The sequence below is a fragment of the Vollenhovia emeryi genome, unplaced genomic scaffold (assembly GCF_000949405.1).
Source record: "Vollenhovia emeryi isolate VEMERY1.0 unplaced genomic scaffold, V.emery_V1.0 DF939143.1, whole genome shotgun sequence".
NCBI lineage: Eukaryota > Metazoa > Arthropoda > Insecta > Hymenoptera > Formicidae > Vollenhovia > Vollenhovia emeryi.
Genome location: NW_011967223.1, coordinates 381742 through 398739, shown reverse-complemented (window position 1 = coordinate 398739; position 16998 = coordinate 381742). Strand labels below are relative to the sequence as shown.

At 48.2% G+C, this 16998-nt stretch overlaps 1 protein-coding gene across 1 annotated transcript in view; it reads right to left on the bottom strand.

The window, feature by feature from the left end:
* Positions 1-1300: 1300 nt before the first annotated feature.
* The window catches only part of LOC105566615 (ephrin-B3), a gene marked incomplete at its 3' end in the record, with an annotated part of 48862 nt that continues 33164 nt past the window's right edge, over positions 1301-16998 (bottom strand). The window contains 3 exon segments of the mRNA XM_012020758.1: positions 1301-1647; positions 3667-3964; positions 4973-5117. Coding sequence (XP_011876148.1) covers positions 1301-1647; positions 3667-3964; positions 4973-5117 — 790 coding nt within the window.

The window sequence follows — 16998 nt, the reverse complement described above, 5'->3', positions numbered from 1 at the left end:
GGGACTATATTTCGAGGTGAGCACTTCAATACGAAGTTGAAAAGCGAAGGACGAGAAATAGAATTATAAAATTCATATCATTTCATTGCATCACTCGAGTCTCGCATTTGTGTAAATTAATCGATTGAGTTTTTTAACAAGAGTAATTAAATAAAAAATAATAATTTGTACGTACATTTTAATCTACCAATCGAGATTGACTTGCGAATCTAACTATATCTCGAGGTACACCGGCGAGGATATCCTTGCGAGAATGTTCAAGTCGCATCTCAAATTTTCATGATTATACCTCACGCGGGACCGCGAGAGGGAAACGAAATCCCTGGCAATTTCGTGTCGACACCCTGGGAACGTGTATTCCCTCTATCGTGCCGCGTCTCGGAAACACGGCACCGTTAATGGGTGAGCGGCGATCCGCGCGCGCGGCTTATCGGCGAAATGCAAATGCGCGCGTACGCGGCGCATTTAGAAGTCAAATTATATCGTAGACGTCGACGCGAAGAAGAAGGGTGTGCGGCGTCGAGATCGACAGATGGCTTTCGTTCGGTTTGCATCCGATCGGATCTTGACATTGCGCCTCGTCAACCTCCCCACCTGGCGTATGCGGAGGCGCGCGTATTTACGGCTCGCGCATTTGCACCTAAATGCGCCGATTCGGCCCTTATCTCGCCCCGTAAACGCGACGTCGAATAAATATGCAAATCTATCCTCTCTCTTTATTTTCAGAAATAATTTCTGGCTCAACAGAAATAAAGAAATCCACTCGCCTCTTCGTGTCGGCCACGAATGAGCTGGACCGAGCGCGTAAAACGGAATAGAATTCGGAAGAATACAACCGGCAATAACTGACAGTCGTTGTTTCTGTTATAGTTTACTCTGGATATCCAAGGCTAACATTTTGTAGACAGTAGAAGATATGATGAGCAACGTTCGCTCATCATCGAGCGAAGCTTCAAGTGAACGTGTACTAAGAAAAACCCGACTGACATGGCGAACGTAGCCAATGCTTCGACCATCAATTAATGTCAATTTGCAACGATCGCCGATAATTACCGCGACGCGTTTCACTTTCGAACGCACGTGTGACTTAAGAAAAAGCCATAGCGACGGATTGATCCGACTGTCATAAACTAGCCGATGACTCTACCGATCGCCGGACCGGTATCGGTCCCAAGTGACTCGGATCGAAATGCGAGGCACAAAAGCGAGGCCGTCTCGCGCGAGGAAGCGAGATTCCGTCGGACGGACGAGACAGACAGACAGACAGATAGATAGATAGATAGATAGATAGATAGATAGACGGTGCGACGGTGATGACACGATACGTACTGTTCTTCTTCTTCTGGCCGGTCGATGTCTTGGGCGGCGTGATCGAGGACGGCGGTCCATTGTGAATCGGCTGCTGCGGCTGGTGCGGATGCACGGGGTAGATGGCCGGCGGGGGCACGTGGGGCAGGGTCGGCGCCGCCGTGCCCGTCTGATGATGATCGTGATGATGATGAATGCTGCCCCCCGGGTAGAATCGATCTCCGCCCCTGTAGACGATCGGCGGCGGCGGCGGGGGCGGCAGGCCGGCGGCTCCGCCGCCCAAAACCGCGGTGCTCGTCGAGCTGCTGCTGGACACGGTGCTGCTGGTCACGGCTACGGCTGGAAAACCGACGGCACGGCGTTAGGGCGATCGCGCACCCGTCTCTTCTCCGTGCTCTTCGTTCGAGCTCGGTCGCTACGCGAGCGTAGATGCCGAGGGACAATCGGCGTGACCGAACAACGAGCTGGTTTTTTTACGCGGCTTGGCAGGCCGAGGGGGGAATTCGTATCGTTATGCCGAAATAGCCGCTTCAAGCATGACGTTGGAGTATCTTATCGTTGAGAACATCTTAGGACGGGGCTGGTTCTCCTAAGACTCGTTCGGTTTCAGCGCGATCGTACTCTTAGAAAGGATCGCGCGTGTTGGCAGGTAATTGTATATCTTTCAAGGAAGAGTCTGCGCACGGTTGATTATAAAAATGTTTACCTCAAAGAAGCATTTCGAGAGAAATGCTCGAACAAAGTGTCTAGTAGTGTTGCAGAGGATTTATTTCTCCGACAGTTATTTGTTCCATGCATTCAGACGTATCTTCTGTTTATGCGGGCTTTACAAGTTCTTTGAACGTTTAAATAAAATATTTGTAAGCAGTATGAGAAATCGTTTCGTGTTTTCGACTTGCTGGTTTCCACGCTAAATAACTGAATCTTTCAGTGCATAAGACCAAGTTTCCTTTAATCTCCAGGGTAAGCACGCTGTTAAAAGAACGCGAAGAAAAAATCCTCAACTCGGTTTTAATGTATAAAGAAGTACGGACAAGTTTCAGAAACTACGATTAAATGCAGCGAGAGGCAACCTTCGTCATCTTCACACTTTCCCATCGCGGACGCCCGCCGATAGTCTTCGCGTTATTCTGAGCGCACAACTTGGCGCTGTACCTGCTAACCCCTCGGAAATAAAACTCGCGGCCGAGGAGGTACGCGCACCCCCCGGCGATATAATTGTGTGGAAGTAGCCGCGCGCGAACTCTCGACGTCTACCGTGAACGCGAGGTCGGGTCTCGCCGTGGAATCTTCAATGCCCGAGATGCTGAGGAAAGAGATAGAGATAGAGAGAGGAGAGAGAGAGAGAGTTCAGAGTTCCCGGCCAGCAAAATAGCTGGTCATTATGGCGCATGAATCGTCTCTGCCGGGGCGGAGGTGGCAGGAAGAGAAAAGGGGGGCCTGGGGGGGGGGGAGGCAAGAGAGGGACCGAAGGAGCGGGAAGACGCTTCGAGGATGCTTCGGAACGAATTGGGGAGAGAATAGCGGGGCGAAATGAAATGGTAGAATTTATTGTGCCCCGGGACACAGAATTGGTCCCCCTCCGGCCGCAACAAATGACGCACGGTGAGGATTATAATCGATAGGGATTATTTAAGAAAGAGACGGGACGGCGGGACGGACGACAGGAGGAGAAACGGGGGCGAGAGGTGGATACGAGGACGGACGAGAGGAGAAAATGAGCCTCGAAAGGATGGCGAACGAATCGGCGAACGAACGAGTACGCCGCCTGTTATGGTAGCCCGTTCCTCTCACGTAACTGATTACGGGATAATGAATTTATGGGCCATTTCTGTTTCGTGCCCGCGATCCCCCGCCTACGTTTTTTTTCCTCACCCGGGGTGCGCGTCTTCGACGGAGGTCGCGCGGAAACGAGAAAGCGTGAAGAGCCGAGAGCGTGATTTACACGCGGAATGAAAAGGCGGTGTCCCTCGTGCAAATGACGCCTGTAATTTTAGATTATGATAATTGAGAAATTATAATATAATTGCGCCTTCCATGGGAAAAAGAGCCTGGCGTTTCGGGCACCGTCTCGCGGGCGGTGCGCGATGCGATGCAAATGAAGAAACGCACGCGAGTGAACCCGCGCAGCGAATCGTCACGCGAATTGTGGCCCCTCGGATCTCGGAGAACAAAGGAAATCCATCGCCATTCGGCATCTTCGCTCTCGAAATCAATATTGCTATTTGATATTCCCGACAAGTGTGCTTCGCAAATGTGACAAAGAGTTGTCTAATTAAAATCAGAACCTTTCTTTCCGCTCGTAAGTCAGTTTCGGTACCCGTTCGACCCTTCGCGCCGTCTATCCCGAATACTTACAGTTGTTGCGCGATGTCGCCGACGAGGTCTCGGCGTCGTTGCCGCAGCAGACCTTGAAGACGACCTTCATGTTGTTGCTGGTGCACCGTCCGCCGATGCGCCTGTGGAGATCGTCCTTGGACGAGGTGCTGATGAAGTAGTAATCGTGGCCCGGGAGGAACTCGAGGCCCCCGGGTTGCGGCGTGAACGGCCTGAACGTGATGGTGAAGTACATCGTTTTGCGCGGCTTGTCGCACACCGCTATTACCCGCGGACTCGGGTTCGTTATCCGACATGTCTCGTACTCCTCCTTGGACACCTGCAAAACGCCCAAGAGAAATCGTGCGGTCAGTTGCGACGGTATAATCGATCGGCGATGCGGGGCAACGCGCGGATCGGCGACACCGATCGCTGATTGACTACTGTGAAAGGTGCCATCTTAGCGTTTCCCCCCCGGCGAGCCGATTCCCGTGCTCTTCTGCACAAGAGGGCTTCATTGTTGGAGCTAATCGTCCTGTAGGAAGAACCGCGGAGACAATGGGACAACGGATGGCGGAGAGTGGAGGGACAATCAAGTGGATCGAAACGATTAGGTCGCCGACGACGCAGGAATGGTCTTTGGGAGGTTTTGCTTTGCTCCAGAGGGTGGACGCCATCGGAATGTTTGATGGCCACGTCCGTGAAAGCCGAGAATCTGCCGCGGCATCCGGAATTGGTTATCGGGAGAACGAAAGTTTGTAAAAACGTATCAATCGGGAATACGGTGTCACGATTTTCGTCTTGGCACCGACACCAGTTTTTTTTTCTCGGGATCAAAATTAACTTTTAGCCGGGAGTAATTACTTGAAGAACATTTCTGCGGCGAATAGAGGTGAAGGTACTTCCAGTAAAATGGAGCGGCGAAAAAAATGACTAATTAAAAAAGAACGATTAAGAAACGGAATAGATCGCGTACGATCTTTCTCGTTCAAAGATGAGACATCTACGCATCGAATCGAGATTAAAACGGAGAAGGCAGATATATCTGCCCAGTATTTCTTTCGGTTTATCGATAAATCTACATTTCGGTAGCACGGGATACGCTTGCTGAAGAGCGGATGTCGTTTTGGGGACATAATGGAAGCGGGTTAAAGAACCAGTTTCAAGTAGCAGCAGCTGTCTAAACATTGGCAGACTGCGATCGACAATATTTTTAAGCCCCGTATGATTGGTGTCATTAGACGTCACCGCGTTACAGTTTGGAATCCGTTTTCGGATAAACGCATCGAAGCTGCTGCCGTTAGCTCGGCTATCGATATTAAGATAAACATTTCAAAAGTTCACTCACGTTGTAGATGATGTACTTCTCAGCATCGTCATCGACGTACGAGTCCGGCGGATACACAGGACATATTATATTAACTTGATCGTACTCGAACATTGCGTTGTTTTTGTTCACGTCAATTATGTGATCTGTGTTGTCTATTCGAAATCTGTAACACAAAAAGAAACGGATTGATTAGCAAGATTCGCACCTCGGCATAAAATCTATCCTTAGTCTAACGCTGAGGATAAGGCAAGGAGGACTTTATAATATTATTTATTCAGCACGTGGTAGACTTTCCCTAGCCACTTATATTCGAACAGTAGTAGATTATTGTAGCATTAGTAGATACACAGTGGGTATAAACGCATTATTGTCGCATTTGGAAACCGCACGTCGAAATTGTAATACGCGATTAATCAAAAATCTTGAAGGTCTGGGAAGCGTGCAGCACGCTTCTCGAGGAGGATGATATTTCTCGCGAACTACGGCGATGCAACGCATACCGCCGTTTCCGCGCGGCAAGTTACAGGACTATCCGTGAAACATTCGCGAGATGCCGACGCCTCCGGTGGAGTCTGGGAGAGGCGAGGCGAGAGGGACTATACAGAGACCAGCGTCCCTACGGCCTGTCGGTAGCCAGGTCAGGAAAGGGAGAAAAAGAAGAGACGCGGACTCGCCCTCGTAAGCATCCGACGTCAGATAGGCAGGCACCTATGGTGTCGAAGCATCGCGCAAGTATACGTACCGGCTGTTGTACAGGATGTCTCAGAAACAAACCCGCGTCTGCCCTGAACGGGCAACTTTTTCGCGAACGGAGTGAAAATTCAGACGACTGTTCACCCTTCCAGCGCCTTTCGCCATTGAGTGGAGAATTCAATTTTACGTCGTGTTAAAGTACAATTTATTCACAATTAAACGGGACAGATCTAGTCTGACCAATGGCAGGTCGTACATTATCGACGCGTTCAGTTCATTGAAACGATCGTGGGTTTCACCTGGCCTGGCACTCTCTATCCGACCTCGCACACCCTGTACATTTACGCGTGCGGGTATGCGCTTAGCCTAGCGGCCGATACGCACACACGTGCATACACACAAACGCGCGCGCGCACACGAATGCGCACACGTCGCTGCATTATGTAGCGGCGGGTTCGTCGATGAGGATAACTCCGGGGAGGATGGAGGAACGAAAGGTCGGCGGATGAGCAGAGGAAAGAAGAGGAGAAGGCGCAGAGAGAAGAGGTGGCGGACGGTTCCTATATAACCGGTTCTTACCGCGAGCACTCTCGCACACGCTAATACGCGCCCCGCAAGTCGAGGTCTACGCAACACAGCCGACGTCCCTCCCTATTTCGCGCCGACCTATTTCGCGTTCGCGAATCGGCGAGAACTGCGCCGTCATTCAATAAAATTGTAAGTCGCGAAGAAACTCGGTATAAGACCTCGTGCTCCAATCCCCAACACGCCTATATATTTTATATTACATTGTAGTAATATAGAGGAAAGTCCCCTGTTATGAGATAAGCTCCTGATATGAGATAGCAGGGTTTTTGCTAAATAAATAGGCAACATTTGTTTCCTTCACTATGAATTTATTGGTCTTGTAGCGAAGTGTGTTTGGTGAAAAATTATTGTTAGATCGTGTAATTGTCGCGAAGAAAGATTTGTGATTGAATTTGGATGTTGGACACCTACTATCTCATATCAGAATAGAGGACTTTCCTCTGCTAAGGTGTTTTATACATTTATCCATAGATTCAAAGGTTCATTATCTATCATTATCCATTTTTAATCTGTCAGTAATATCTTGGAGAAATATTTGTACTACATGCACGCGCGAGAAAATGCCTCGTCCCGTGATTTCGCTCAACGGTATCGCATATTTCACCGCGCATCGCGCTGGACGTCGGGGCGTGCGGTTTTTCACTTAAGCTTATTTTACAATGGACGCAAAACGCAAGACGCCAAGCCGTGGCGCGAGAAATCGACCAGTCACAGTCAAGTATGAAAAGAATGATCGACTGTCATTGGCCGATTTCTTGCGTCGCGGCTTAGCGTCTTGCGTTTGGCGTCCATTGTAGAATAAGCTTTAAGGCCGAATCAGACTAGCAATTGTCGAACCGGATTCGATTGGGATTGGCGATTGTCTTCTGACCAATGAGAGCCCAGCAACCAGTGATTTAATCGACTCTCATTGGCTAGAGGACAATCGTCACTCATCAATCCAATCCGAGTCGGCAATTGCTAGTCTGATTCGGCCTTTACGCGAGCCTCGATTCCTCGCGCCGTTCGCCGTTTACGCCGTTTATAGATGCACGCACTGTCGGACACGCGTCTGCTTTTTGCGGACGCATCGCGAGCGCATCCGAGCCGCGATGCCGGAGCTTTACACGTGTACAACCGTATTTATTCTCTATCACTCGCCCTTTCTTACGCGTATCTGCCTTCGCGCTGGTAGCGCGCAAAGTTCTTACGTGTTTAGAGTTTATCCGAGCCGGCAGCACATCGCACGCACGGCGATGAGGCGTACAGACATTTTTGTTGCTTGTTCTCGTGCTATCTCACGTGCGCTTCCGCAATTGGACCTCGCCCGGTCGGCCACGGATGATGTGAGCCGCAAATCGCACATATTTCTGTACCATAGATACGTTTCAAGTTTTTTACAAAGCTCAATTCGTTCCGTCGATATTAAAACCTTGTGCGCTTATTACTTATAGGATAGATCGAGCCAACGGCAAACGATACTATTTTTCTTACTGCATTGCTTACGGGAACCAATAAGGGTGCAGAGTTTTAGATCAGGCCATTTTAAGGCTAAATCCTGATTGGCTCTCATAAATAACCCAGTAGAAAAAAATAGTATCCTGTGTCGTTGGCTTTAGCTACAAACTGCGATTTATTATAATAAGATTTAAGGGGATGCTGGAGCGATTCTGCACTTTTGGCACCTCTTGCTCCTAGAACCGTCAATTCGTGAAAACATTTGTCTAATATACAATTTATGTGGCTTTTGTGTACGCATCGACAGTGCTCCACTATTCGGACTAACAATAAATCAGAGAACAGCCTAGTGACCTCGAAATTAAGTTTAGAAGCCTAACAAAAATCTATTCACTCGAATAAGTTATAGCTTACGGTAACCTATAACTTATCCGAGTGAATAGATTTTTTGTTAGGCTTCTAAACTTAATTTCTATGATACCAAGCTGTTCTCTGATTCAGTCCGAATAGTGAAACGCTGTCGGTTCGTACACACATGTTTTCACGAATTGACAGTTCTAAAAGCAAGAGGTGCCAAAAGTGCAGAATCATCGCCTTAAGTAGAAATAAAAATTTCAATTATTTAATCCTTCAATCCTATTCAGACTGCAGTTGGACTCATTTCGTTGCGCTTATTTTCTGACTGTAAAACTAAAAGCAATCGACGAAATCGATAATCGTGGATCGATTTCCTTCTACGGGAACACGATGACGCGGGTCGACCGCAAATTTGTCAAACGCTATGATACGCAGGTACGATATGAGGCTCGTGGACGGGAGGTATGAGCGCGTCACGCGCGCGTGTACGGGCCCCGCGCTTGTCACGGGAGACACGCGCGGCGACGCTGTTACAGAGGGAAATGCGTACGCGTCCCGGCGTTTCGGAGCGTTAACGGACAATCTCGTAAGTGGGCGTGTAAGAGCTCGAAAATTGGAAGGTAGGCCGGACCTCGGGCAAATTAACGTTTGGCGATAATATCCGCTCCCTCTCGTTCGTCGTCCCTCTCTCTCTCTCTCTCTTTCTCCCTTCCGCCCTCTCGCCGGGGCATCCCCGGTCCGGGTCTCGGTCGAGGCCCCGGTACCCTAGGCGTAACAACGGCCCGAGCACGACCGCGCACGAGGGCGCCCGGGCCGCACGCGTGTGCGCGTGCATGTGCGTGCACGTACGGCGGGACGCGTGTGTGGGTGTGCGTGGGCGTGTAGGACGTTCCGTCCGCGGCGTGGCCATTCACGAATTTATTGAAGACCGTATATGTACGTGGCAGCCTGAATTACTCGTGATAAAAACGCGCCGTGCTCCCTCAGTCCCGTGTTCCCGACTCCCTCGAGAGCGAAGCGAGAGCAAGAGGTTTTCAGGTCGTCGTCGCAGTCGTCGCCGTCGCGGATAATGTAACGCGGAGGAGACGATACGAGCGAGAGCAGCTTTATCGCCGTTTCCGCCGAAACACGCAAGTGTCTCGGGCGTGTTTAACTTTTCGCCCCGCTCGAAACCCCCGTTCCTCCGCACGGTGGATTTTTTTACTCGTCCGATTATTGCCGTCGCCGGGTTAGTGGCCTCGTCGCGTCTCTTTCCTCTTAATCGCGAAAGTTCGACGGTAATCCGGGCCTTTTTCCGCCGTCCCGCCGCGCTCGTCGTTGATGCCCGGCCTTTCTTTTTCTTGCTCTCTCTCGGGCGTCGCGAGCTATAAAATAAGATCGCCACATTCGTTCCTCCTCTCCTCCATTCTCTTCTCCTAGCCGCCACAAAGAACGACTCTTCTATACGCGCACGTCGGCCGGACGTGTTATTGGTAGCCCCGATGTGTGATTTAAAGGATCTCCCCCCTCGAGGAGCGGTGTGTCATTTGCATATACCTACGTATTCGTAGGATCCCTCGAGTACCCTCGTATTAATGTGATACCTCGCCTCGGTTCTTAACAGTTCTTTTCTGGCCTTAGGTAAACACTCGGCATGAATATGTATGCCACCTCGCCAGTGACCCGTCCGAGATTCGAAAGTACCACGCAATGGACATCGAGCCCCGTTTCATAGTCGCGCGTTCTCTATGCGCGATCGCCATACACCGGGATCGTCCTAACGATATATTATTGAACGCGTGTATTATTCGGCGATTCCCCGCCGGTCCGGCGTTACGACTGAGAATAACGGCGCGTCGAATGGTAGGAAAACGTGATCGCCGTTTCTCTATCGATGGAGATGACCAAGTGCGAGATAGCCCCGGCTTTGGGAACATTATTTACGATTTAACGCAAGATTATTGCTTTTAACCTGTAGAGCTTCTTTTTTTCTCGATCGCGTTAGAAAATAACAATCGTACGCTAAGCGGCTCATTGGTTACGCTTGATCCTAGTATTTGTGATAATCGCAGCATCCGGCACGAACGTGGGAGACGTGAAAAGTCGAAAGAGATAAAGACAAGGTACCCGAGTCGAAATTTTGCCCCTACGTTGAACCTTTAATTCTATTACACAGCAAGACCTAAGACAGTAAAAAAGGTCGAACTGCAAGTACAAAATTTACTCTTACTTTAAAACTGATCGTGCCGGAAATTTTTTTTGCCAATTTAGCATTAAAGTAGGTCCTTTTAAGTAGGGGCTAAAGTAAATTTTTAGAATTAAAGATTCAAGAGAGAGTAAAAAATAGAATGTCATCAAAGTAGGTTATTGCTGGTCTATGTAGGTGTATAGATATAGATCAGCTAAGTAGGTGTAAATTATCCTTAAAAAGTGTCAAAATAGTATCAAAATTTTGACTTGCGTAGATACGTAAATTAAAAATAATCTTAAGTGTCGAAAAAAAAAAATTCAAGTCAGGCTAAATGTTGCACGTAATGTTTTTTTTAAGTATCGCATTATCAGCGACGGGACATCGGTCGAATACGATCGAGCAGCAATCTTCCAAGTGATTTCCGTACGAGTGCAAAAGTGGATTTGGTCGCCGACACCGCGCCATAACACTCCACCTCTAACTGTCTTCATTAATTCCCACCACTGTCTAGCCGACGCCAATCAACTACCAAGCGAGCCCTGCGAGAGGGTCTTCCTAATTGGAATCGCGAAAAAGTGGGCGTGTTCCGATCCTTCACCATCGTTTCGAATCGTTCCTGCGGATTTCTGTCAGCCATTCGGCGACGGCAATTTTCCGTTCCTCTAATTTCAACGTCGATAACCGAAATTGCGCTTCTCTCGAACGGCTTCCACTTTGCCGTACGATATGCAATATATTTTATGATCGCGATACGAATTAATTTGGGACGTTAGCTATCGTTCAACTCTCTCGCGCGGAAATAAGATCGAAAAAGATTATTCGAAATGAATTTTTATACCGCTCGCGTCCGTACCGTTAACAAGTCAACGTCCTCGCCATTATACGCGTGCAACGAGAAAATTATATGTAGCACGCAGGCAGGTTATTTCGATCGCCCGAGTGCATCGGGGAGGGTTAATGCAATCGTCACGATCCGCCGTTCGCCGGATTCGCGCCGAGACTATGTTGAGACGAAAGCGCGAACAAAGCGGAGGAGCGGGTTAACCTGCCTGGGACCGAGGGCGAGCAACGAGGCGATACATATATTCGTCCACAAAGAGCGCCTTTCGTTTTGCGATCCTTGACCCTCGCGTGTCGTCAAACTGAAAGAGAGGATCCCGCGCGGCTCCGCGAGATCAACGTCGCGCGCGATTCTCCAGGCGTCGCGGCTCCGCGCGAGCTCGACGGCGGGACAAAGGTGAGGTTTCTCTCGGTGAGAAACCTCGGTGCGAACAGCGTACCCGCGTGCGCCCGCGTGGAGGAGAGAAATGCAGAAGGACCGGAGAAAGAAAATAAGACGAGGCGACGCAGGGACTTGGCCAAGTTTCGCGGCTTATATTAGCACTATTGTTTTTCTACGCGCGTTACCCACAGGAACAGTTTTCTTTAATAAATTAAAACAGGCCTGTATCAAACAATAATAATTTTGTACATGTCTCTTTCGACGACTGTCCGGCGAAGCTTTCGCGCATCTTCCTCCTCTCGCCAGCTCTCAATTAGGAAATTTAATAAGTACTCCGGCCGCGATCGTTACGCGTGGTCGTTTGACAGAGCTGTAAACTTGGAACTTGAGTCTCGTTGCTTTACATACGGATGCGCTCCTGCTTCCGGCGAAGGGAAGGCGGGGAGACACAGATAAAACGGACGCTCGTGCACCAACTGTAGGCGCGGTATTCTGGCAGGAATATCAAAGCCGGGGCCGCGTCAAAGAGCGCGAAGAGAGCGAGCGCGCGGAAAGAAGAAAAGAAAGGAAAGGGGGAGACAGAAAAGGGGGGAAAGGAGCGAACGCAAAAAGGACACCGTGGACGGTGCGTGGACGTTACGGCTTCGGGACCACCGCTTGACTCTTTCATTCATCATGTTCATTCCTCAAATGGGCATTGTACCCGTGTATGATGTACGTTTCTCTTTCCCTGCTCTTGGTGCGCGACGCGCACCAAGTCGTAATATTCGCGAGACCGCAAAATCGTAAACGGAGATATAAATTTAGTTCGCGCACTCACGTCGACACGTGAATTTATCGCCCTTGAACGTTGTTTTGTTCCACGGTCAAGATTAAGCTGCTAACGTGATAATTTAGCTTACCGTTCCAAGCGACATCCCAGCTTTTGAATAGCGAGAATATCGAATATCGAATCGAATCGAATCGTTCCACGAGTCGCGATTAAGAAGTCGCGGCTGAATTGGCAAGAAATTGAGCCAACCCCGAGTCGAAATTTTGGTACCATTTTGACACTTTTAAGGTTTTTAACACCTACTTAGCTGATCTATACACCTACGTAGACCAGCGATAACCTACACACACTTTAATGCCATTATATTTTTTACTCTCTCTCTCTCTCTCTTGAATCTTTAATTCTAAAAATTTACTTTAGCTCCTACTTAAAAGGACTTACTTTAATGTTAAATTGGCAAAAGCAGAAATTTCCAACACTATCAGTAGGAGTTTTTTAAAGTAGGAGTAAATTGTGTACTTTCAGTTCGACCTCTTTTACTGTCTTAGGTCCTGCTGTATAATAGAATTAAAGGTTCAACATAGGGCCAAAATTTCGTCTCGGGACGGCACACGATACTATGTTTCCTACTGGATTGCTTTAGAGAATAAGGATGCGGAGTCTTAGATCAGGTGATTTGAGGCTAAATCCTGATTGGCTCTCGTAAGCAATCCAGTAGGAAAACTAGTATCGTGTACCGTTGGCTTTACTCCTCGCCCACGTGCCAAGAATCGTTCGACGAAGAGGCAAGGTCGGGGGGCGCGGGGAAGCGTTAATTTTCCGCGTGAAATCCGAGCGGCGGTACGTGGGTATAACGCGTTCCGGGGCGCGGAATCGTTAAAGTCCGTTTCTCGGAAGGGCGTATCGGGACCTTCGCACCTGCCCGACTCGGCCGACAGTTGCAAGTGCTCCGCAGAGAGGCACCGTACGTCGCGCCGTGATTGGTTCCCCCGAGGGTGATTTTATTTCCGATACACGCGGGCCCTTTGTCACCCCTCCCCCCTCCCCTCCTACCCTGCCAGCCTCGACAGTCGCATTCGCATTGCACTTTCCAATTTCCGTCGGTGTCGATCGCGCCGCGAGGCAGATGTACAATGGATTTGTCGCGCGCGCACTTCCCGCGTTATCGATTCTCTCCGCGCGTTATCCGGGTGCTCGCTTGGCACGCGCGTCATCTTTTCATCAAAGAATTATTTTATCCGATTGATAGCAGACAGCAGCGTCCCCCCCCCCCCGGTTTAGGGTAAGGTGACCGAATGCGGATGAAACTTTGATGAGTCGCTAATAAGTGAGATTTTAGTGATTCACTTAATCTTACAACTTTATACTACATTGTCGATATCATAAAAGGCATCGACGTATTTTTATGTCGCTTATTAGCGACTCGTCAAGCTGTTGATCGCCATTTGCACCAGGAAAAAAAAATTTATTTAGGTTAAACGAATGAGTCACGTTGAAATCAAGTTTCCTTGAGGCTACTAAATTTTTATTTACTTCTACTAAAACATTTGCGAGATTTGAAGAAATAGATATGAATTAATTTTCTTAAAAATTTCAGTCTTAATCAAGTAAACGTCAGTGTTTTCTTGAACATATTGAAAATTTATTGCGAAAAATATTACCTCAGCCAGGGTTTGAACCTGGACTTCCCTACACTCCAGGCGGGCGTCTCACTAATTCGACCACTGAGGCATGTAAGAAGAGACACCCGCCTAGAGTGTAGGGAAGTCCAGGTTCAAACCCTGGGGTAATATCTTTCGCAATAAATTTTCTGTATTATTAAAAATGCCAGTATGGTCAAGAAAACACCGAACTTGTTAATTACTGCCGGCGACATTGCAGTATATTCTTATTAGTTAATCAAATAAAATTTTGCTTAAGATGAAGAAATTATTTCTTTGAAATTAAATAAAAAGCCTAACAGGGTCAAAGTTCAAAGAAACTTTTCTCTGGGTGCGGAGTCCGATCCGCATTCGGTCACCCTGCTGGAAAAATGTTTGAAGTGTAAAAAAACCAGCCCGTCGTTAAGTTCCGACAAACGAGCTACCTAAAATTTGCGTCGGCGTAAACAGACGCTGGTACATTCAGCGTGACGGACGTGCATTCATACCTCATTCATACTTAACGCGAAATCCGGCTATTTGATTTTCAATCTGAAATAACATTGCATACACATGAGCCAGATAAAACTCACGGATTGGCTCTCCTGGAGGCACACGGGGGCTCTCCAGTAACATTTGAAAAGGCGGATTTACGCGATTCACGGACCCTTCAATTCTTCTGTATTTTCGCAGCCATTCATTCTTCGGAACGCCGGCGATTCGGAGATCTCTCACGGCAATATCCCGTGTTTTCACACGCATGTATTCGTGCTACCCTGCGAGGTGCAATAATTGGTCGTTAGCGCCTACACACCTATCATTTGCAACTGCGGCGCGCACGGCAACGTTCCTGCACGAGGCCCGATATTCAAAAACGCTGCGGCGGCGACGGCGACGATGTAAATGTGTACTCGTACAACTTCCTGAACGAAGACCAGGACCGGAGCCCGGCCCGCCTAATGCACGACATTAAGGCGTTACGTAAATGCGTCTCGCGTGCGGGTGACTCGTCATCGTCGCGTCGGCGTCTTTGGCCGTCTCTCTCCATTAAGGCGACTCGCGACGTTATTATTAGTTAACTTCAAATATTTATCGTATTCTTCCTCCGCGCGGTCTCCGTCGCCTCTGTCGCCCGACGGATTCGTCTCGCGCGGGCTATTCTCGTGTTCGGGCTAAGTACGGGCTTGCAGTTAGCTCCAATTCGTCCGATATCCGAGAGAATTATAATCTCGATTATTCGTTTAAATTATACTTGGATTACTTAATAAATTGCTTTAAAGATAGACGCGCAGACCGATAGCTTGGCGAGTGAAAATAGGCAACGCTTAATAAAACATGCACGCACACAATGAAACGTTCAATTGTCCCATTTAAATAACATGCTTTAAAATAATGTTAGATCAATATGGCAATTATCGTTCTTGGATTGTTATACATAACTTGACGAAAATTCACAATTGAGATATAACTGCACGTTTCTTTGACATCGAGAAAAGAATAGCAGAAGAAAATGAATGCGATGCAAAAGTGAAACGGGGAAGCTGCCCCTTCGGGAAAGTTAGCGAACACACGTTAGCTTAATTTCCCTTGATGTTGATGTTAATTAAATTCTTCTCAGATAATAATCAAATTCGCCAATTGCACTTAGGGTAATGCGCACTTTGCGTCGGGAAAAAGAGAGCAGGTAGAAGATAGGCGGAAACGAGTGCCGGAATTCGAGCGCGTTTCCTCCGTCCGGGGAAAAAGCGGCCACGGCATAGTTGCGTCATTCGCATCTCGCGCATTTGTTACGCCAATCTCTCGCGTCTTTTTGCCGCGGCCGGCGCAGTGCAGCGGGGCAATCATCGCGCGAGCGTGTTACTGGAAAAAGTGCCGGGGAAGAAAACGCTGCCCCCGGGTCCCGGTGTAACGCAGCCCGGGACCGCGGGGCGGCGAGGGGGATGTTAGTTAACGAGGCGTCGGGCGGTCTTATCCCCCTCGGAGAGATAAAGCTCCATTTGCGTCGACGAGTCTCAACTGTGTCGCGAACAAAAATACCGGCGAACGACCAATAATTTCTTCAATTCCATTTTAGCCGTGGCCGTTCGAACTAATCCATTATCGACAGGGTATCTCGCGCGTTCCTGCGCGTCAACAACAGAGCGATTCGCTAAGGGATTAACGAGACCGAGGATAGTTCCTACGTCACGAGGGGCTGCCGGATCGCCGCAGCCTCCGCGGCCACCGCGCGAGTCGCGTATTTAATAATATAAAAAGATGATTCACGCGTCGAGTGGCATTCAAGTGCAACGGGATGAATCACCGGCCGTCGGTTGCTCGAAAACTATAGCGCAGTCGACGGAAATAGTGCTGGCATAACGATGAAACGCTCGATAAGATCGTAGTTCCCTCCCCGCGATACGGAACTCGTTCAGTCGGAGACCCGCTTTCGCGAAGAATGCAATTTTCCAAGTTGTCAGTGTGAGAAAATCACTATCGGAGCTCTATCATTATTCGAGGTTGCTTGCCGTAAGATTGGATCTCTTAAGCAACACTTTACCCGAGTCGAAATTTTGGCCCTATGTTGAACCTTTAATTTTATTATACAGTAGGACCTAAGACAGTAAAAGAGGTCGAACTGCAAGTAAAAAATCTACTCCTCCTTAAAAACTGATAGTGTTGGAAATTTCTGCTTTTGCCAATTTAGCATTAAAGTAGGTCCTTTTAAGTAGGAGCTAAAGTAAATTTTTAGAATTGAAGATTCAAGAGAGAGTAAAAAATATAATGTCATTAAAGTAGGTTATTGCTGGTCTATGCAATGTAGGTGTATCAGCTAAGTAGGTGTAAAATATCCTTAAAAGTGTCCAAATAATACCAAAATTTCGATACATTAATAATTTTATGGCAGTAAAACCTTAGACGTTAAGACCGTTGTACATTACGTTATTGTACACTAACGCGTGACTGGACACGTTCCATGTCTTGTAATGAAAAACTTACAAATCTGATAAATAGAAAACAAGTGGCTGTTTCATTGTTTCATAAACTTTCGTCGCAAATTAATCTCAGGTAATGTATCTCTCAAATCGTCCCTCCCATTTTCTCGACGTCTCTTCTTTTGCCCGGAACGAATATAATCCGTTTTATGAGTATCACTCGCCGCCTCTCCCGTCGTTGCATTTCTCC